At 37.8% G+C, this 22,505-nt stretch overlaps 1 protein-coding gene across 1 annotated transcript; it reads left to right on the top strand.

Annotated features, from left to right (window-relative positions):
- Positions 1-3,495: 3,495 nt before the first annotated feature.
- TESMIN (testis expressed metallothionein like protein) lies at positions 3,496-16,582 on the top strand (the record flags this gene model as incomplete). Its single annotated transcript, XM_079537416.1, has 8 exons — positions 3,496-3,969; positions 6,947-7,105; positions 7,717-7,883; positions 12,042-12,113; positions 12,719-12,821; positions 14,088-14,225; positions 14,760-14,935; positions 16,408-16,582. The coding sequence occupies 8 exons, from the start codon at positions 3,496-3,498 to the stop codon at positions 16,580-16,582; spliced, it is 1,464 nt and encodes a 487-aa protein (XP_079393542.1).
- Between the last annotated feature and the right edge of the window lie 5,923 nt (positions 16,583-22,505).

Here is a 22,505-nt window from a genome sequence, read left to right as displayed (position 1 = left end):
GGTAATTTCATGAGATTAGAAAAAAAACCAAACAATCATAACCTAGTGCAACACATCCAACTGGTGTGTGTGTTTCTTTTTGGGAAGAACTATGCGCTACAGCGAAGTAGTAAAATATGCAAATTAGCAGGTATCAAACTTTCCTTGTTACTTATAAGCATGTTTGCCACATGATTGATTTTATATCCATATAAATGAACCTGTGTGCTTGTTTGTGCCAGTGCCTTAGTAAAAGAAATACCCTAAACACGGGAGAAAAGCTTATGCTGGGAGTTGGTTTTACATTATTTTTGTGGAGGGGAAATAGCAATGCAGATCTAGTTCTGAAATTATAAATTAGGGGGCTATAAGTAGAATTGAATTTGCTTGTGTATGGTGCAGCTAGGTTCAAAGCTCTGATGAGATGATCTCCTCTTACATGGCAAAGACCATTCTCTAAAGTGCAGGAGTATCTTTTCAGAGCTGTGGATACTCATGATCTCATTTAGCTGAGTGGTATTGGTGATTCGCTGAGAGAAGAGTTTCTGGGTCCTAGGGAATGTAAATATATTTAAACTCAGACCTGTTAGATAATCTATGAATCAATGCTGCATGTAGAGGCTGAGCGATTGCAGTTTGCTAGGTTTCAGCCTGAAAGGACCAGAATTGCATGGTCAGCTCTCTGCATGAAACAGGCTGTGAAGGCAATGGAGAATAGCTCCAGAATGGGGAAATTATGGCCTTCTCAAACCTCTTCTGCATGGCCCTTTGTGTCAGGCAGTTTCTGAAACATGCAACAAAAATGGGGGTGGGAATAGGGCAGACAGTTTCACTGAAAAAGGGGCCTATTTGTAAGTGCAGAAGTAAAATGATTGCTACAAAACTGAAGTAACTTGGTGTGTTATACTACTCTTCCTCAAACTTTTATCGGTGTCATTACTTTTTTAGATCACATGATACAGTGCACCCATGAAGGCAAATTTATTTTTCTGGGAGTAAAAGGTACAAAATATTTAGTAATGTTGCTCCAGAGCTGTGCTCATTTTGAAAGCTCTCTGGGGGTGCTGTGAAACTTCTCATTAGGTTTTTTGGATTTCTTTTTCTGGCCAGTATTTCTAACTTGATATGCCTCTACATGTGTTTTGTTTTTTTTTTTCACTCTGATCTAGCTGTTGAAACACCTGTTATGTGTATGTTTGAGGTGGAAAACCTCAGCAAAGGTCCTAAATGCATACATAAGCAAATACATGCATACATAAATACAGGTTCCCCCCGTAGGAATTGGCCAAAGATGCCCATTATTTGATTGGATGACGTTTGTGGGAAAGGAGACTTTAAAATAAGCCTTACTGCAGCTAACATTTACCAAATTACTGCATCAATGTTATAGTGATGTGTTTTTCTGGAGCTGCAGAAATAATGCACTGTTTTTTTTTTTTATTGACCACTAACCAGTCTGTGCTTAAATTAACACAGGGCTTCTAGGATTTTCCAAAAAAAAAAAAAAAAAAAAAAGTTTAGATTTGACTCTCAGGTTTTAAATGTTTCATGTCTAATTGTATTTAGTGCAGTTATCAATGCAATTTTACATTCTTAAAGTACAATTGGCACAGAAAGTTGTTTTTTATTGTAAATGTTTAAAGGAGTGGTGTTAATTGTATCTTCTTTCTTTTTTTCTTTTTTAATTTGAGTTAGATTGTAATTCCTAAACAGGTAGGATCTTATTTCATTCTTGAAGATGTCAACGGCATGTAAATAAAATATGCTTTCTGGATGTAAATCTTAGAAATCCACAGTGAATGTAGGCTGTTAATAAATAATTTAAAACTTGATGTTCAATATGGTGTACATACAGTAAAACTACTTGCTTTTTTGCTCAAAAGCCATAGGAATGTAATGGAAAATACTTAGAATTGAATGAACTTTCTAGCACAGTGTACTTTAATGTCTGTATTTTAGAACAGCTGTTCATCCATAACTAAACCTGGAATCACCTGCTCTCAGTAAAAAGAGCTCTAAGTGAGGGATGGCTGGGTTTGGATAATAATAAATTAACCTGTTGGTTAAATACCTGTTTTTTGGAATTGATGGAATCCTTTAAACATGAACTTGCAGAATTTATTATTTCAGCTCTTTAATATGATGGAATAGCTGAGATTTGGTGCATCTAGAGGCTGCCATTGTCCAGGACTAAGGTTATTCCAAACTGAGTACTCTTAAGGGTTGGGCTTCTACAGAACCGTGGAGGTGTGCAAGCCTGACCCTGAAATCATGGTTCTAATTCAGCCTTTGTACCAATTGCTTCCTTGTATAAAATGTGTATTACTTTCAGCTGTTTTTTATCTTGTTCACTTACTCCTGTGGTTGGTTATTTACATTCAATAGTCTGTCCCAATGTTCTACCCTCTTCAGTGACTTCAAAAAATAAAGTTTCACAATTATCACTACTAAGTAGAGTGTTTCCTGTCTTCTGTATTTTCTTTCCAGGCTCCCTTGCTTTACTGGGCTTGCGAAATCATGGAAGTTAAATCCAATTCAGAGCTGTAGCAGGACGCTCCTCAGCTTATTTAAGAAGTGTTTTATATGTAGACGCTTTGCTAGTTAACAGAGAACGTGCTAATGAGCAATTTTTCAGGTTTAATAGAAACATCTCGAGGTGGGATAGCTGGTAGAAAGTTTCAGTGAGACTGCCTGCTGGCAATCAGTCCTGGTCTGAACTTGACAGCTATGGAGCACGTGGCTCCTCTCCATACTGCTGTGGGTACGTGGCTCCTCCCGTCAGGAGCGCGCCGCCGTCCCCGCGGCGCGAGCCGACCGTTACCGCACACGCGCGGCGCCCTGTAACGGTCGGGCACGCGGCGGTTCCTCGCCTTCTCACAGAGCGCAGGGTGGAGCTGCAGAGGGGGGTAGAGTGAAGAAGGAGGGCTGGTTTCGTGTCGTAAGCGTCAGCATCCTGTTGTTAGCCTAGCCCACATCTTGGAGTTGCAGTGATAGCAGAGCAGGTGGGGCTGGGCTGCTGTCTTGCAGGCGCTGTGGAGCACGGAGGGCAGAGGGGTGCCTTGTCTCCACCTGACAGTAGCGTCGTGGGGAGCATAGGTGATCTGAGCTTACGGTGCTCAGTTATATGAGACTGACAATGGGACTGCTGCTCTCCAAGCTCAATGCTGTGTCAGATTTTTCTTTTTTTTCTTTTTGTCTGCTAAAACCAAGCAGCTAAATTCTATTTGAAGTCTGAATGCCATGAATGCTGCAACGCGAACAGTTGCAAGGTTGTTCTTATGCTAAAAGCATCTGTTTGTGTTGGTTTGGTGGCTTTTCAGGACCGAAACAGCTGCTTCAGTGTTGTATTCTTCAGTTTCGTGTTAATTGAGTTAATCTTCAGTACTGCACATACTTGTTTGGTCAAGACTTATTTCATTCCCTTTTAGGATATCTAAATTATCTGGAAGAATAGTGGGATAGAAAAATTAATGATCTTCAAGTAAATAAGACGCACCTGACTTTCTGCCTGTGACTATGGAGAATCAAATATTGTTTGACATAAGATCAGCTACAGATGATGGATTTCTAACTGAAATATTACATCAGAATGTTCTTGATAGTTCTGAAAACTTTAGTTTGGAAACCACAGTAATTAATAATCCTGTTGAAGAAGGATTGCCATCCAGTCAAGGCAATCAGTTATACGCTATAAATGTGGAAGAGTCTTTGTTGGATCACTTTGAGAATCCTCTTTCCACTGAAAATCAGAATACAATAGCAGTTGAAATATATCCACATGGAAACAATAGCTGTGACAATGAAGATCTTGAAAAATACAAAGCATTAAATCTTCCAGAAGAAGCTGATTATACGCATTCACCTTACCTGCCTTCAGATGGTGACCATTTCCTTTCTTCTGTGGTGACACAGCATAAAAATTGCAGTGTTCCAACTTCAAGTGTTTTCTCTTCAGAAGGAGCAGTCAATCAAAATGTTGGAGCCGTACCCGTAAGATGCATAAAATAAGTATTTTTGTGTGTGCTTCTTTGTAATTTATAGGTAGAAGATCACCACATTAAAACTTGAGATGGGATCCATGTAATCTTTGAAGTAATGTCATAGATCTTGTACTAGAATGAACTTAGTAGCGCATACAGAAATCAAATTAGTTTCCCTGTGCTATAAATAACATGCAGTGAACATACAGTTCTGTTTGCTGTTCTTTCTTGCCTGTGTTTGGGAGCACTATTTTTAAATGGCTGGGTATTTTGCTTATTAAGAAAGAAAGTTACCATGCAGTACCTGCTTCAGTTTTATCTATTACTGCTGATAGTAGCAACCATCTGATAGTTGGACAAAGTAGAAACATAGTATCATAGAATGGCCTGGGTTGAAAAAGACCACAGTGATCGTCCAGTTCCAACCCCCCTTGCGATGTGCAGAGTCGCCAACCAGCAGACCAGGCTGCCCAGAGCCACATCCAGCCTGGCCTTGAATGCCTCCAGGGATGGGGCATCCACAGCCTCCTTGGGCAACCTGTTCCAGTGCCTCACCACCCTCTGAGTGAAAAACTTCCTCCTAATATCTAACCTAAATCTTCCCTGTCTTAATTTTAAACCATTCCACGCTCTTGTTTTTATGCTCCCTTCAAATGTTGTAAAGCCACAGTGAGGTCTCCCCAGAGACTCTTCTCCATTACGTTAACTTTTGTTCTTTAGTTGTGCAGCTGGCATGCTTGTCGTCTTAGTGTAGTCTGAATGTGTTTGCAATTAATTTATTTGCAATGGTAAACTGTGGCCTGTGTTGTTAAATATCTGTAGAGGAAGTAGTTTTGTAAGTGGCGTGCTTTGAAGGTAGCATCATCTATTAATTAATTACTGCCTATAAAGACGTGCAGCATTAAACTTTCAATGATGGTCAGGGGACCAAATCCATCTGCTTAATGCGGACTATTCATATTTAGAATACTTAGATGTGCTTGTACCTAAGGAAATCGCCTAATTCAGCTTGTGCTCTGTAGGCAGCTTCTGGGGGAATACTGTGTCCTCTGGGAAGCTATTGTGAAATAACTAAGTGCACCAGTTTCTTTCCAATGTAAATATTTTAACAAACGTTGCTACTTTAAGGTTCAGAAATTCAGAAAGGCATTAAAAATCACCAAAAATTAACAAAAATCACTTGGTTGAGAATGGATCCGATGCTTGTTTCTTGCAGTATCCCACCAAGGTGCCAGACTGAAAATCAGGTGGCAGCTGTAGAGCATTTCCCGGTGCCATTTCATCTGAAAATGTTTGAAGTCTTCCTTGGCATTAACCTTATGTGTTTTAGCTTGCTTTCTGAATTCAGGTTAAGGTTTACAGAGATCTCTAGCTTCAGAGATTCTTTAAATGCACGTCCAATATTATCAGTAATTCTTTAATAATCAAACTCTTCATTCTTTGGAACTATTAGTAAGTTTTAAATCTCTCAAGAACATACATAATTAGGGTGTAATAATTCCTTTCTTCAAAGTCAAGCTGGAGGTAAAGAAAATGTGTTTGGCTCACTTCTTCTACACAGTGGTCTAAAAATGAAATTTGGAATCTCTCAACCACCTCTTTTCCTGTTATCCTTACAGCTTACCACACTGAATCAGTTTCCTTCATCTGCTATGTTTCCTGAAATTATTAGAACAAAATTATATCATGTTATGAACACTAATTTTACTGAATTAAAGCCAGTTGGCTGTTTCTATACTGCTTGTTTATCCCCCTGAACTACTGTCAGTGTTTAGCAGAGGAACCAGGAAACAGAGATGGAAAGAAATTTGTCTGGTTCAAACAATCTCAGTTCTAACTTGAAACTACAGATGCTCTTGTAGTTACCAAAGTGTTAGATTTAAAACATAACTGCGCACTGAACAGAAGGAGAATTAAAGATACTTGTCAATAGTATCTGGTAATGCTGGTTATTCTGCAGCATGTATGTGCTTAATTATAATTTAGAAATACAAATAATTTTCAACTTGAAGATCACTACAAATCAGTTTCTGTTTATCTCTGTATTTTTGTTTTTTTTTAAAGGAGATGTGTAATATATAAAGTAGTTATAAAACATTATTTTCTTCAGGCGTTCAGATCATTAATACCTCCAGCTGAAGATGAGAATAACTGTATTTATTATGATCAGTTTAAAGGAATCCAAAACAGTCCTATGCAGTCAAAAAACTTGCCAGATTGCTTTAATGGTAAGTGCCACGGGTCTGAGTGGGATTATTTATTTGTTTGTTTGTTTGTTTTATTACTTTATTTTAACTCCTCTTACAGGGTTAGAAAAGGGTATGAATGTCTAAATAAAATAATTTCTGGATTTGGGAAGTTGCAGCATGAGCCCCTTCTGATAATGGTCATAGAGCTAAGAAAGTCTGAAAGGAGAAAGTTTTGAAACAGATCAGTGTTTGTTCATGTGTGTTCTTGTTGCTTCAGACACAGAGTTCAGGCTTACTTTTGATTTTCCCTTGTTCTTTATAACGCATTAAGTCTCCCAGCTGTCCTTTGTATGATAGCAGTACAGTTTTCAGTGGAAGCTGACATACACATCAGCCTCGCTAACGTACTCTCATTGCTAAATGACCTTTATCAGACGGTCACGATAAACCTTTTAGAGGCATTGAACACATATGGAAGCCTGTATTTCCAAAGTCTGCTACAAGAGAATACTAAATATTGTAAGACTGTAATGCTGCGGTGACATCAAAATCTTGATACTGTGAGCCAGCTCCTGGCATTAAAGCCAAGCAAAAGCAAGCAGATGCCTTAATAAACAAAACTTTCTTTATTTCATGTACAAGAATGCTTCAGTGGTGTCTACGGCTTGCCTCAGACTAGTGCTTCTGTCTATGATGAAATAGTAAGTATGCATTTGATTTCTAAATTCATGGTATATGCCTGCAATTCAATGAAGATTTTAAGGAGTGCCTGTTAAAGTATAACACTTGTTTTTTCAGACTGAAGTAAGAGATGCAATTAGAAATGTTACGGAGAATCACGAGGACGGAGCAATTTTTCAGAGTTCAAATACTGACGAGTCTAACTGCGAGTTATTAGCACTGCATGGTGTGACAGAGGAATCTGGATATTTACACAGAAATTATTCCAGCCCCCTGGTAATTTATGTCTGGTAACTGATAGAAGAATTATATGCTAAGCAAATGTTAGCTTGCTTGTACCATGCATGCACCAAAATCCCACTTAGTAAGTTTTATGTCAACACTGATTAGACAGTGCTTTTCTCAGACTCAGAGACTAATTTTTATTTAGTCAAAGTGCTGTTTTACATATAAAATGTTATTTTATTACAGTAATATGAAGATTATTTCACAAAGGAACAGTCTTGATTTACAGTTGCATCTGAATAAATGACATGAAACACTGAAGAGAAATTGGGTTTATTTTGGGTAGGGAATTGAATGTTAGGCCAGCATAGAAGAATATTAGTTAGAATATGTTACACAAAGCCTCATAGAACAGTTTAGAGAACCAGGAGTGCATCTCACCCTAGGTTGAAGAGCTACAGTATCACAGATTCTTCCAAAACCAAACAAGTTGAAAGGGTCAAAAAGCAGACACCTTTGTGTACAATGATCCATTTGTCTGAGAGACTTCAGTGTGTGATGGTGCAGCTTTATGAAGCATGCTACTCTTACAAAAACCGTTCTGTCTATGCTTAGAGTTGCAGTTTCTCAGATGGGAGGCTATCATTATTTACTTCTTCCAGATGATCTGCCAACTGGAAGGAGGTACTCAAATGCTCTGTATAAAGGATTGTGGCACACAGGATCTAAAAACAATACATCTCATTCCACAGTATGAAGACCAACGTCATTATCTTCAATCTGGTAAAATCAAAGTTAAAGTTATCTCTAGCTTGTCAGATAGCAGACCGTAGTTAACTTGCAAGTGCACGTGTTTAATTTCTTATCAGCAGTGAGCAAAGGTGAGGTGAAGACAGTATAGCTATCACAAGTTATTGTTTCACTTTATTTTGTAGCAATTAAAACGAAATCTAGGCATTTAAATGTCATGAAAATGATGTAATGGACGTGTTGAATGTAATGATGATTTTTAATATACAGATCAACTTCTTTTATGAAAAGGCTTAGCAGAAAGTGCCTGCATACAGCTGCATTTACCCTAGCATACCATGAAGTGTCACTGTTTCACTATAAATGAGGAACATCATTGAGGGCTGTTGGATATCCTCCAGCCTTGGGATTCTAAATGTCCCACAAATGTTTCTGTTCTTCAGTGAACTTGAAATTCCATCCGTTTTTAAAGAAGGTGGTTTCTGAGATCTCAAAGCTCATTGTTTATCTATTCAAATATTTAGTGGAACAATACGTTTACATCTTAGGAGCAACACTACTTAAGTTTACTTAAATATTTCTTTACCCGCATATAGCTTCCACAGAAACATAAACATTACTTCCTCACTTATCAGAATCTCCTTATTTCAGTGGTGTGTGTCAATCTCATTGTAAAATCAAAGCCTTTCGTTAGTGGGCACCATACAAGCACTGTTCGTGGTGCCAGTAGATGCTGAATGTTTGAATCTCAGCAGATGCCCTACTTATGGAGCATGATTATTTCTACTTATTGGAAGAGTAAATCAGGTGCATTCAAATTACAGAAAATGTGCCTATAAAAAACATTCAAGCTCTCATTAATTTGCTGCAACATTAGGGAAGAAAAGTCTGAGGAGAGCACTGACTGTTTGTTTGTTTACTTTTTATTTGCCCTGTCTTCATTTCATTTTACTGATCTTCCCAGTAAGTAAAGGATGTAGGTCCAGAAGTTGTATCTAAAAGTTTCTTTAAACCTAGATTAATCTTGTCAGCTCAGTGAGACTAATGGAGTAATGCTTACTTTTTTCTACGTAGCCTAAGATACTGATTTCCTTAAATGCAGTGCCTCAATGGGGCTTGCACAGAACTCTATTCTTACAGCCATGGGTTTCTTCATAGATTTTCAGTTGTTGTTTCTTTGTCGTTGTTTTTTTTAACAGGCTAAATACCTCCTTTCTAGATACTCTGACAGAATTCTGGGAATTCATAAAAGAGCTCAGGATAAACATCTGCTTTGGTCATTTTTCATATCAAAATATTATAAGTCTATGCAGTTTCTAATTAGATGTACTTGATGTCATAGATTAAAAGCATGTGTCCACATTCCTAGCTAAAAAATTGGTGAAGAGTTGAGTTCTCCTGTGAAGGAGTTGTTTTGTATTGTCAGTTTCCTTTTTCAAATTGAGAAAAACTTTTCTGAAGAATGAACTGCTAGGTCCTTCTTTGATACAACTGTGGAGTAAGTTTGCTCCCCACACTAAACTGAGTAGATAGTGCAAAAAGACAGACAGTCAGGAAATATTTTGGGTTAGATTTTTGTTTTTTATTAATACAAAAAGTTGAAGCTACCCATTTGCCTGTATGCTTAATTGAGAACGTTGAATGCATAAATTAAACTTAATACTTGTGAGCAGTCAGTTAAATGTCATCTTTTCAGATGTGGGCAGCCCTGTAACAGCTGTACTGGGGCAGCTTTTGCCTGTTTCAGGTAACCTGGATTCGAACAAACAAGAGGTAAAGCAGCTTTATTCTTGTCACGTATAAAGCACAGTATAAATTTTCCTTTTCTTTAAATAGGTTCTTGTGTCTAATGTCAGGAGGTAACAATTGTGTGCATTTTCTGAATTCATTTTAGCTAGCTTAGGCAGGTCAGTTTTACAATCCTGTGTGCTTCCTGTGTACAAACTCTCCAATTTGAAAATTTTCTATAAATAATAACAGAATTTAAAAGTGCAATTCTAATTTTTCAGAATCAAATTTGGTATTTATATAAATTACATTATTTCTGAGAACTATTCTGTAACTCTTTTGAGAGGTGGAGGAAAACACATTGACTTTTACCAGAATGAGAATGTTTTCTTCCAGTAGGATTCCTTGCTCTGTATTTGTTGAGTAGGACTTAATAGTCAGTAAGTCTTTATCATTTTCTCAATTATTATTTGCTAGTGGAGTGATAGAACTGTATTTCAATTTATTTTTAAAAATGAAAACAGAAGACTAAAAATCTTTGTAGGTGTTTGATTTCTCTTGTCATTTCCAACAGAGCTGGTAGCAAAAATCATTGCAAATGTTTACCCGTTAACTTCTGATTTGTGTTAAATGAATGTAATGTCAGTGCAAATACAGCAGATGGTTTGTGGGTAACAGCCACCCTCGTAAAAGAGGAAATTAAAAACCCAAGGGCCAGATGGAGCAATGAACTATAGAGTCTTTCATCACTAAAAGTAGAGTACTGACAAATTGGTGTCTAAATTTTCTAGAGATGTAGACAGCATTGCAGTTCTCTCTCTGATTTTATCCCCAGCCTGTTGTTCCTTAGATTTCTTCTCTTGCTTCAAATATATTAATTTTCTTCTTCCTTATTGGCAGCTAGGTTGATAACTAGTTAAAATAGCTATTATTTACAAGTACTCACAGCACTTCCTTGTACCTGTTTTACTAGGCTATTATATCATAGAATCACAGAATGGCCTGGGTTGAAAAGGACCACAATGATCATTTAGTTCCAACCCCCTGCTATATGCAGGGCCAACCAGCAGACCAGTCTGCCCAGAGCCACATCCAGCCTGGCCTTGAATGCCTCCAGCGATGGGGCATCGACAGCCTCCTTGGGCAACCTGTTCCAGTGTGACACCACCTTCTGTGTGAAAACTTCCTCCTAATATCTAACTTAAACTTCCCCTATCTCAGTTTAATACCGCTCCCCCTTGTTCTACCCCTATCCACCCTCGTAAACAGCCGTTCCCCCTCCTGTTTATACGCTCCCTTCAAGTACTGGAAGGCCACAATGAGGTCTCCTTGGATCCTTCTCCAAGCTAAACAAGCCCAGTTTCCTCAACCTTTCCTCATAGGAGAGGTGCTCCTGCCCTCTGGTGGCCCTCCTCTGGACCCTCTCTGTCTGAAGAGAAAATAGATCTGCATTCTGTTTCGATGGCCTGTAAGCTAACACATTTTATTTAAATTGTTTAGTCTTCAACCAATTAAATGCCATATTGCAGCTGAACATAATGTACATCATCAAATCACTAGCCAGTTTTTGTTGATTACTACAATTAAAAGCAACTGAACTTAGAATTGTCAGTACACTGAAAACAATGTGCAAATACTGCAGCACTCGTGGCTGTTCTTGATGCTTTACATTGGAAGAAACGAGTGTCCTGATGTACTGAGCAGTTTCAAAGAGAAATGCATGCAGTTTTCACAGCCTTATGCTTCCATGAATTTTATAGCTTTACGTGGCAAACAAAGCATCCTCAGAACATTTTCTTTGTATTGCTTTTTTTAACTCACAGTAGTTTACTTCTAAAATTTAATATAAGCAAGCTGTATATATTTTATCTTGAACAGTTTGAACATGAATACTTACAATCAGTAGCTAGCACTTCCACTTTCCAACCAGAATCGAATCTGCAAGTGGAAATGACTTCAGCTGGGTAAGATGCTTGCAACGCTTAGTCCATTATGAGCTTTGAATTTTATACTGGCAAAGACTCTTAGACATTTTGTGTAATATAGCTGCTTCTCACACAATTTGGCAAGAGTGATTTGTGTACTCATCATGGTAGCCATTATTCCATTTACTGGTGGTCAAGGCTTCCAGGATTTCTTAGGATCAATGCAACTGTGCTGTAAATGTGTCCTAAAAGCATTTAATTTTTGGAGTTAATTGATATGTTTTAAAATATAATTAACATGTGTTTAGCTTGTATTTCTAACAATAATGGGATTCTTTTAATAAACCTTAATTGCAGATGGTTTTTAAATGCAAGGCAGATGCGAGCCCGGTGTGATAGATGAGAGTGCTTTGCAGTTGTGCTGCAGTTACTGGGTTCTGAGTGGTTGCTGACCTGCCCCTAGGAATGACCACTGGTGGATCACAGGAGGGGGGGGGGAGAATCTTGCAAAGTTTCGAAAGTATAGACCAATCCATGATTTGTATATTTATTTTCTTATTTTCTTCCTCTTTCAACCTGTGTAGCCAACCTTTTGGTTCGGGGATTACAAAGTCTAAGAAACCATGTAACTGCACAAAATCTCAGTGTCTTAAACTGTGAGTAATAGCTTAGCAACATTTAATAAATATTAATAGCAGTGTATTTTTGAAAGAATAAACATACAATAAGTGTATTCTAATGAACAAGCTATATGGGGCAAAAATTGCTCACCTGATCTTTAGTTAAAGATCAACAGTTTGTGTGAGCTAGTATCACACGAATTCACAATTCAGGGTGTAGATGTGGATGACTAACGTAATTAAAACCATGGAAAATATGAAGAGAACCTAGAAGGCATTGTTCTAGAAAATCGTGTATAGAATGAAAATGCTGTATATTGAAGTATCATTTCTCTATCTCACTTCTGTACAGCAATAATCTACATAACTACTGTGCAGAATCTTATTATGTATTTACATGCGTACGTAAAATGCACACAAGATGCGTACATGAGGATTAAAATTTGATCCATTTGTGGAGTGGGTGTTTGTAAAACAATGTGAAAATGAATGAGAGATAGAGAGAAGGTCTTTGGGTATATTTGGATATGACTGAATAACAGAGGAGGGGTAGGAGCTATAAACTCTGCCTTGAAGTAGAGTAACATTTAAAACCAGTTAATCTTTTCATTTCTGAAGTTGTGTTTATATGTTGATTGTAGATATTGTGAATGCTTTGCCAGTGGTGACTTTTGCAACAACTGCAATTGCAATAATTGCTACAACAATCCACTTCATGAAACTGAACGCTTTAAAGCCATTAAGGTAAATAAATAAATAAATATAAAATACTGTATGTACCAATATCAGCTTTGTGTATGAAAAATACACTAGTAGTTTTTTTTCCTCTAGTTACAATCTTTGAAATATGTTATTTTTATACAAAATATCACCAACTGCTGCTGCTATATTTTTTCTTACATAAAAAATAACTTTTTTCTCTTTTAATCTACTTTTAAGCCTCTGATACTTTTGATTACAGCTAATAATATTAACGGAATGATAATTTTCATTCTTGGAACAAAATGTGCAACTCCAAATTTAATTTCAGAAAATGTTTTCACTTGAAGGAAAATTTTTGTCCCAAAGTCAGAATTAGGTTGATGATGTTGGTTGATGAAAAACTCAGCATGAGCTGGCAATGTGCACTTGCAGCCCAGAAGGCCAACTGTCTCCTGGGTCACAGCAGAGAAGTGTGACCAGCAGGTTGAGGGAGGTGATTTTGCCCCTCTGCTCAGCTCTCATAAGACCCTACCTGCTTTGTTGCCCTTCTTTGAACCAGGGCCTCAATGTCTTTCTTGCAGTGGGAAGCCCAAAACTGGACACAGTACTGGAGGTGCAGCCTCACCAGAGCTGAGTACAGGGGGACAATCACTTCCCTGTTCCTGCTGGGAACACTGTTTCTGATACAAGCCAGGATGCCATTGGCCTTATTGGCCACCTGGGCACACTGCTGGCTCATGTTCAGCCAGCCATCAGTCAACACCCCCAAGTCCATTTCTTCTACGCTGTCTTCCAGCCACTCTGCCCTAAGTCTGTAGCATTGCCCGGGGTTGTTGTGGCCAAAGTGCAGGACCCAGCATTTGGCCTTGTTGAACCTCGTCGCATTGGCTTTAGCTCAGCTCTCCAGCCTGTTCAGATCCCTCTGCAGGGCTTTGCTACCCCCAGGCAGATCCACACCTCCAGCCAACTTGGTGTCATCTGCATATTTACTGAGAGTGCACTCAATGCCCACATCCAGGTCATCAATAAAGATATTGAAGAGGACAGGCCCCAGCACTGACCCCTGCAGAACACCACTCGTGACCGGTCACCAGCTGGAGTTAGGATAGTCCATAAAATCATGGTAGATCCCACTCAGCTCTGAATCCTGGAATCTTTGAATTGTTGCCTTCGCACACTTTGGGAAACTTACGTACGTTTCTCTTATCACCAAGTGAAAATAAGAATTTCTTTGCTAAATACTGGGAGTCACTCAGATGCTATAAAACAGTCTTTGAATGTCTCTTAATGTAATGCTTTTTGGTTTAGGTCTGCCTTGATAGAAACCCAGAAGCTTTTCTACCAAAGATTGGACAGAGCAAACTGGGAGATATTAAACCTCATCATAACAAAGGATGTAACTGCAAGCGTTCAGGATGTCTCAAGAATTATTGTGAGTGCTTTGAGGTGAGTCTGTTGGATTTTTCTGTCAGTGGTTATCACATTAACATTCATTGTATTCTGTAAACAGTAGTCTTTAAAAAGAATTACTCATCTCTTTGAATAATTCATCATAAATTTTTTTTGAATGCAAGGGAAGCAGTCTCTCTCTTGCCATGTCTTCTCATGACTTCAAATAATTAATTCTAGCTGAAGTTGATCAGTTAAAATGTTCAGTATTATGAGCTCTCAGCCAGTGCTGTGCTCCAGATGAAAAGAGGAATGTATTTCTGCCTACTCAGATAGTCTTTGCTCAAACCACGAGTTTATGGGGGCATTGATTTGTCCAATATACAGAGCAAAGAGAATCATCATTCTCCAAAAAGGATTCCTGCAAGGAACAAACTTGTTTCCTTACATTGATACTGATGGTCTCTCTCTGGGAGTATCCAAGACACGTGCATCTAGAATAAGTCCTGGAGATTTACCTCTAGTTGTTGCTTAGCTTATGTTGCATTCAAGTTTTGTACAATTTTATTCTAAGTATTCTATATTTGCCAGGCAAAGATTGCATGTTCCTCTATTTGCAAATGCATTGGTTGCAAAAATTATGAAGAAAGTCCAGGTAAAAAAACCCAGCTGACCACACTAAACTGCATGGATATTGGAAATAATGATGAAAATACCCCAATTTTGACAACAACATTTGAAACTTCACCAAAACTGGAGAAAGACAGGTGAATATTTGGAAATACAAAAGATAATACATTGATCTGACTTCATTAATTTTTCAGTTAGCTGTTATTCATTTATTTCAACCTGCTCCATTTAGAAAAAGGCCTTCAAGATAATTGAGTCCAACCGAAACATAACCAAACTACCCTAACTCTAACAGTCCTCTGCTGAATCATGTCCCTGAGCACCACATCCAAAAGGATTTTAATTTGTAATGGGTTATTATTCACTAATGAATTTCTATTGTATTTATCTAAGAAATGGTGACTAAAATGACAGACAGTTTATATAAAAGAAGTCACATGGTTTTTGCCCTTCCAAGTAAATTAAAAATATCTAAGGGGGAGGCTGTTCCTATCCTTTAGGAATATAATATAAAGAGTTCAGGGATATGAGTTCTGCTTAAAAAACAGCACGTATTTTTGTACTGTTCACGTACTCAGTTCTCTTCATGCCCTGCCTCCCATTTATTTCTTACAAAACTGCTCCTAGAAGTATGTTAAAAGGTTTGTGGATTTCATGTAATGAGCGTGTTTATACCGCTCCTCCTTCCATCTCTTCGTCCTTTGGCTCGCTACTTGTCAATTTTACTTTGGCCATTTGCTTGCAATGCTTTTCAAGAAGACCATACTATCCTAATGTTATACTTAGTAATGCAGTTGTATTTTTGGTTGATTGTTTTTAGTCATTGACTTATTAAAGAAAAACACCTGTTAATAAAAGTTCAAATTAATTAAAGCACCTTTTATTTGATCTTAGTGAGATTTACTCTGGGCTTTTAAATTCTCAGTTTGCATTCAGTATTTTCTTTGCATTAACCACTACCTTGAAATTCTTATGCCAATTCTGTTTTAAAAGCATTCTGATGATCTCTTTTGAAAATATTTGAATAATTTCTGCTGTGGGTAATATGCTGATTGGATAGATGGTTCCAATGGAGTGAGTGTTGCTATTAATGTAGCGCAAGGAGTTACGGTGTTAACAACTGGTAGTTTCAAGAGCTTTTTTCAAAGAAATGTTGGTAAGGTGCCATTCAAAGAACCCTTGAGAGACTTGATTCTACTTCTTTCAACAGCAGTAATCTGATACAGTTAGTACCTCCTAGATTCTGACTAAGACTTTCTTTGTACATGATGTAGGATCTGACTGTTGCTGGCTTAACTAAAAGCTGTTTATTGTATAACCTTTCCCTGCTACACTTACTGGTCAGCATTTGTAGAGATCAACTCTGTGGTGTGAACACAGTCTTCCATGTGATTAATTAGAAAAATTCAGAAGCAAACCATTGGAAGTAAAAACTATTCCGTGTAAAATGGAGATTTCTACAGGGATGTGTCTCACTGTAACAGAGCAGCTGGTCTGAGTCAGCTCTGTGCATTCCAGCTCTTGGATAAGAGGTTTGCAGTTTGTCTTTTAAATTATTTTCTGTATTTAAAATGCATATATTTTATCCTAGTTTCTTTTTCCATGTCAGGGAACCAGCTGTATCTGTTTCTTTGGAAGATGTGAAAGCAACATGTGCTCGTCTTCTGGTGCAAGCTGAAGAGGCAGAAAAAGGAGGTTACTCTGTCCGTGTAGCTGAACACATGATCATGGAGGAATTTGGGAGGTGTTTATCCGAGATCCTACATGTGCAATTAAAAGACTGAAAGTTGAATAATGTTCAATGCATTATAAAGTCAATGAGTAGTAATACTGATACACTGTCATAGTCTAAATGATCTTACCTTGAATTTTCATAGGACTAATTTCACTGACCTCAGCTGCATTCTTTCTGAATTATGCTGATGTAAGTGAAACTTGGGGTTTTCTGGGCCAATTGTTCAGTCTTTACATAGACTGCAGTTTAAAGTAAATTTAACTTAGAATGACTTTGTTGAATGTTTATGTGAGTGGAGAGCCAGTAAGCACTGAGAAAGAAGTTGCTATCTTAGTTTGGTTGTTACTGGTTGTGAAACAGTTCAACTTCCAGCGATGGCTGGCAAATCTGCTGATTTAGCTTTGTGTCTTCTCTGATTTGGCAACTTATTTCTCTTATTGCTGCCATATCATTATGATTGCTGCCATGTCATTTAGATGGTATATAAAAATTATATAAAAATATATGAAATTATATAAAAATTAATGCTCTTTATTTTAGATGTTTTGTGCTGGTTTAATATTTGCTCGGATATTTTTGGCTTTAAGCTTGAAAGAATAAAGATATTCTCCGTGTGTTTTGATTCATAATTCTTGGTAGGATAGCAGATATGATTGCATGTTATTTAAAAATGTATTTATTAAGAGGTAGGGCTTTCTTAATGAATGGTAGTTGATATATGAATGGATTGGATTATACATCTTTGTTTTTAACAACTGCTGCTGGGGATTGCTGAAGGTTGCTGGAGAAAATGGGTTCTCAAAGTGCTCCAAATGGGACATGGTATCATCTCAATGTATCGCTCCTTCCTTGATCCTTCACTTCCTAAGACCATTCCCTTTTATTTTGGAGTTAATATCTACATAATGGCATTGTCTTAAAATGTTTGTCCCCAGAGAGTTATATGGGGTCATGAAATCAGAAGAGCATGCACAGCTATAGAGTCAACAGACTCTAAACAAATAAGTGGAGAAATAAAATACATTAAAAGCAGGGGAGATGAGTGGTAGGGAAGGTAAGAAATTCTACAGCCAAATGTAAAAGGTAGAAGAGCAAGCTGGGGAGAGGTATAAATGTAGTGCAAATAGCAAAGTAAGGAAAATGAGTTAGATAAGACTTGACCTACAGCTTTCAGCAGCACCCTTAGGCAAGAGCTGTCCCTAATTTTTCTTAATATATTTTTTAAAAAGAATGAGCAAGCCCATGGGTTCATAACTCCATGAACTGATTACATTTTAACCCTGCAGATAAAAAAAGTCCAGATCTTTTTGAAACCGCCAGTATCTTCAGCCTCGTTGAAAATAGCAAGAAATCTTCCTTTTTTTTTTTTTTTAATTCCTTTTTTTTCCTTTCTTTCTTTCTTTCTTTTTTTTTTTTTTTTTTTTTTTTTTTTTAAGATGGATAAAGTTGAGATTATTTAATGGCTACAACTGCAAACTTATTTAAAGCAAACATTCTCATCAAACATCTTTTTTCTATTTTAGTTTTTAACAACGGATATGTCAGAGTACTTCAAAGGCTTGGTAAACTGTTGTCAAGATTTCCAGTGCAGGGGCTTGGGGGGAGGAAGGGGGGGAGGATGCAGTGAAGTGATAACTGAAGTTATGGCAAAGAATTGTATGGATTTTGATACATTGGGTAAAAAGTCCTGTGAACAGCAAAAATATTCAGTCTTGCTTTCCATTTTCATAAAGGAATTTGAGAATAGTATTCAAAAGTGCAAGACAAAAATAATATTTTGGTTTATTTGCAACTTCATTTTCAGCCAACATCAATACACTATTTGCAAATTCTCGAGAGGAATGTTTAGAATTGCAATCCAAGATCTGATCATGTCTCCTTACCAGACTTCTATAAGCCCTCTCTTACTAGAGAGAAATATCCCTTGCTTTGCAGTCAGGCCTTATTCATGTCATTTGTTTTGGCTGTATGTACATTTGTGAACAACTTTTTCAAGGGTGAAGCACAGGAAGAGTGGGAAAAAAAAAAAAAAAAAAAAAAGATCCTTTTCATCAAAAATCTGACAAACACCTTGAGAACACACTTAGAATTGCAGCCAGACTGATGTTAGTTTTGTTGCTTGTTTTTATACATTTTAATTAAAAAAAAAAACCATTAAAATAAGTTTGTTACTTACATGCATTAACCATATTACATTTATTTTATGAAGGCTACTCTGAAAGTAATGCTTTCTCTTTTGTTCTATTGGCCCACAGTGCTAGAGGTGGATGTTGGTGGTGTGGCTCGAGAGGTTGAACCTTCCTGCCAATGTTCTGTTACATCTTGTTGCTGAGAGACAGGTGGCAGCAGAGGGGCAGTCTGACAAAATGGCGTCTGACATCGAAGTGTACATGAAGCAAAGGTATGGAATTGGTTTCCTCCACATGGAAAAAACTGAAATTCATCAATGCTTGCTGAATGTCTATGGTGATGAAACAGTGGATGTGAGCACAGGGAGGTGGTGAATGGTGTGCTTCAGCAGTGGCAACAGCAGCAGTGGCTCATCTCTGCTGGTGCAGATTGTTACAAACATGGGCATGTGGGCTCTTGTTCACTGCTGGTGAAAATGCATACCTAATGGTGGTGAGCGTACTGAAAAACAGTTTTGTAGCTGCGAATTTGCTCTAGTCGTGCGATTTTACTCTTTACATTGTTTGCCATTTCCATGGCAATAATTAAGAGGCATTACTTTCAGACCAACCTTTGCAGATGCGGCAACCTTTGCAGATGAGTTCAGTGTGGCCAGGCAAGCCAAAAGGCTGGACACTCACAATGTAATGCAGTGTCAGTGGGAAGATGGTCCAGCATTGCGTTTAGAAGTAGCCCTTTTATGTAGAAATAATTGCATAATTTAAGCATGTTTGCTGGGGACAGTAAATTAGGTGTGTGGCACTGGAGTTTGGGTATCTGTGTTTTGGCATATTCAGGGGATTTTCAAAATGAGAGATAGTATATTATGCTGTATTTGCCTTGCATTAATCTCATACTTTACAGCTTTTACTAGTCATCAATGGCACCCGGAAAAATATTTCTTCTCCTTTATATGTCATTCTTAGAACCTCTCAATGCTTAATACTGCTACATGCTGAGGAAAGATGCAAGCAGAGTGTATTCCCTTTCCCAGAGATACAAATTCTCCTGTTTAACTGTGCATGCTCATATTGCTTTGGTGTCATGAATGAATTTTCAACCATGTAAGATACAGAATTCACTGGGAATTTTGGAAATTTTCTTTTATAATGTAGATCTATGTAGGACCATCTGTGAAATTTTTTATGTTCCGCCAGTTCCAAAACTTATCTGTTGTTGTTGATGCTCTCAGTCTCTGATTCTTTCTGTATCACAGTTTTGTTTTGAATCGCTTGAGTTGTGTGTGAAATGTACAACAAACTGCTGGGAAGTGTTTGGGGAATGTAAAGCAGATGTTCTGTGGGCCCTTTGAAACTGTACACATCATCAACAAGGGACCGTGTCTGAAGATCCACCTCCCTGTGCCTACAATCCACACCAGCAATGTGCGTGGTGCCTCAGCATGGAGAGCTCTTGGGACTAATAAAATGATCTGTTTGTTGCTTGGCAAGTCTGTAGTGATGAGGTAAATACAAAGTCAAACCAGGAATTCAAATAAGTGAGCCAAGATCAACACGGTTTGTAGGTGGGCATAGGTATGTCTGAGAAGTAGCTCAGGAGGGAGCAAAACCTGAGTTTAAGGACACCTCCTGGGTGAAGGCAGAGGCTTCTCACAGCACTGGGATCCTCAGAGTGTGGTCAGCACAACAGGTATATTGTGCTGCTCCAGGTTGATTTGGTTAGGCAAAGATCTGTTCAGTAGGAAACAAATAGACAGCGTGTCCCCATATTATACTCACCATCATTCCTTCTTCCTCCACTTCTTCCATCCTTGTTTGATAGTTTCAACCTTGCTGGTGACTGCAGTAAATCAGCCCGTGCCTTTTAACAATATTTTCATTTTTCACTCAAAGGGACTTCCTGGTTCTACATTTTCAGTGTTTTACATCTAAAAACTTCTCACGTTATTCTATTAGGTTAGCTCAGATTGTGGCTGGGCCTTTCCCTTGTCTGCAGTATGTGGCAGTTTCTCACACTTCTACCCTACTGGGCTAAAGCTGGCTAAAGTCTGGGCATCTGTACCTTAACAAGTAATGAGTATTACTGAAAGTGACAAACTTTGAACACATATAAAATAATTAGATGACTTACATGATGTTTTACTGCACTGACAATGTTAGCAATCTTACTGTACAATAAAACTCATAATTTGTCATAATTTGACTTCTGCCTTTAGGTGAATCTTCTTTGGTTTGGTTTTTTTGGTTTGTTTTTTTGTTTTTTTTAGGTTTTTTTCAAGATTATTTTTCTAAAGGCAGAAATAACTGTGATAGCTGTTGCAGTTAGACTTTATGCGTATGTTCAGTATTTGGGGCATGTCTGTATTTCTGGTATGTGGCAAAACAACATTAAGCCAGCTCATTCTGTTGAGCTGCATGTCATCAGTAGGTCAGGATGCATGGAGACCATCTGTGTACAGCTGTCCTTTTCCAAATGTTGCAGCATGGCAACCTGCTGTGGCATACTTTTTTGTTTAGTTATTATCATTCCTTTTAACAATCACAGTCAGTAACTAATGAAGCTGTATCAGACCTGCCCTTTGAGATGTGCTAGTAGTTAGACGTTCCTAATAAAGTGAACAGCACAGAGCTCTGTGCTTTGTGGCTAAGGAGAAACATGAGGACTTCGGAGAACTAAGTTCTGCTAGCTCTGCTGCAGGCTTCCTGGCAGAACCTGAAAGAGATTTGCTGAACTTCCATGGCCTTGTTTCAAGGAAAAGGACCTTCTCGAATTAGAATTCTTGTCCATTCTATATAACAAGATGACTTATGCTTTTCCTGCAATCTTCCAGTTGTTTCAGGCTCAGTCCATAAAACATCTAGCCCATTTACTTAAATGGGATCTTAGTCAGGTCTTTACAACAAGCTAGAAGCAGCAGATCCTGAGCAAGTACCTAACACAATGGGGCTCTGAACTGAGCCCTCTACTGTAGCAGAAATTGCAGAAATACTGCTAATATTTTAGGGAGAGCAAAAGGTATATGGTGAATTTGCAAAACCCTGTAGCTTACCCTATAAGCATATCCCCCAAATGATGCTTTCATTTATCTTCTTTATAGTGTGGATGTTTGCCAGTCAGTATTACTCACTTCAGAGACCAAATGTGACTCATTATTGAATTACTACAATCTGTGCTGATGTAGAAGCACCCCTGACACATCTTGTTGTGAGCCATTTTTTCAGAGTAATTGCATTAGTAATAGCCGATTACACAGCAATCTTGTGTTCCTACAAAATTAAGGTAATTACTGTAGCTAGAAACACATCCCTCTGTATTCTGTCCTGGCAAGGAAGCTGGTAAAAGGCAGTGCAACGTTTCAATTCTTTGTAACAAGAGAAACATGAAGCTGTAATTACATTATTGGTGTGGGGGAGGGGAAGTTTTTGCATTTGAAAGGAACATGGAAACAAAACTGTGATTTGAAGCTGCGCATTCCTATTCCATAAAGGAAAAAAAAAAAATCTTTTGTATTTAGGCTTCCAGTATGGAAGAAATGTATTTGAAATACATGAATGAAGTTGTGTTCTCTGTTTTGAAAGCCACAGATGTTTGCCTTTGAAGTAGATTTATTGTGCAAAAGATGTATTCTTCTTTGATCTGGATGGTCCAGCAAATCTGATATGGATTTATTGTTATATTGAATTAAATAGTTATTAATTTGTTCATATGGCAAACCTCATGAATACTGGGGTCAGCTTCTAATTAGTCTATGTGCAACAGAATTTAATTTGTGCTACAGCTTTCACCTTTTCTTGTGTCTTGGGGGAAAATATGATATTTCACATTGATGCAGTATTAGGTGT

The sequence above is a fragment of the Tetrao urogallus genome (genome assembly GCF_951394365.1).
Source record: "Tetrao urogallus genome assembly, chromosome: 6".
NCBI classification, from domain to species: Eukaryota; Metazoa; Chordata; class Aves; order Galliformes; family Phasianidae; genus Tetrao; species Tetrao urogallus.
This window is presented reverse-complemented; position numbering and strand designations above follow the sequence as displayed.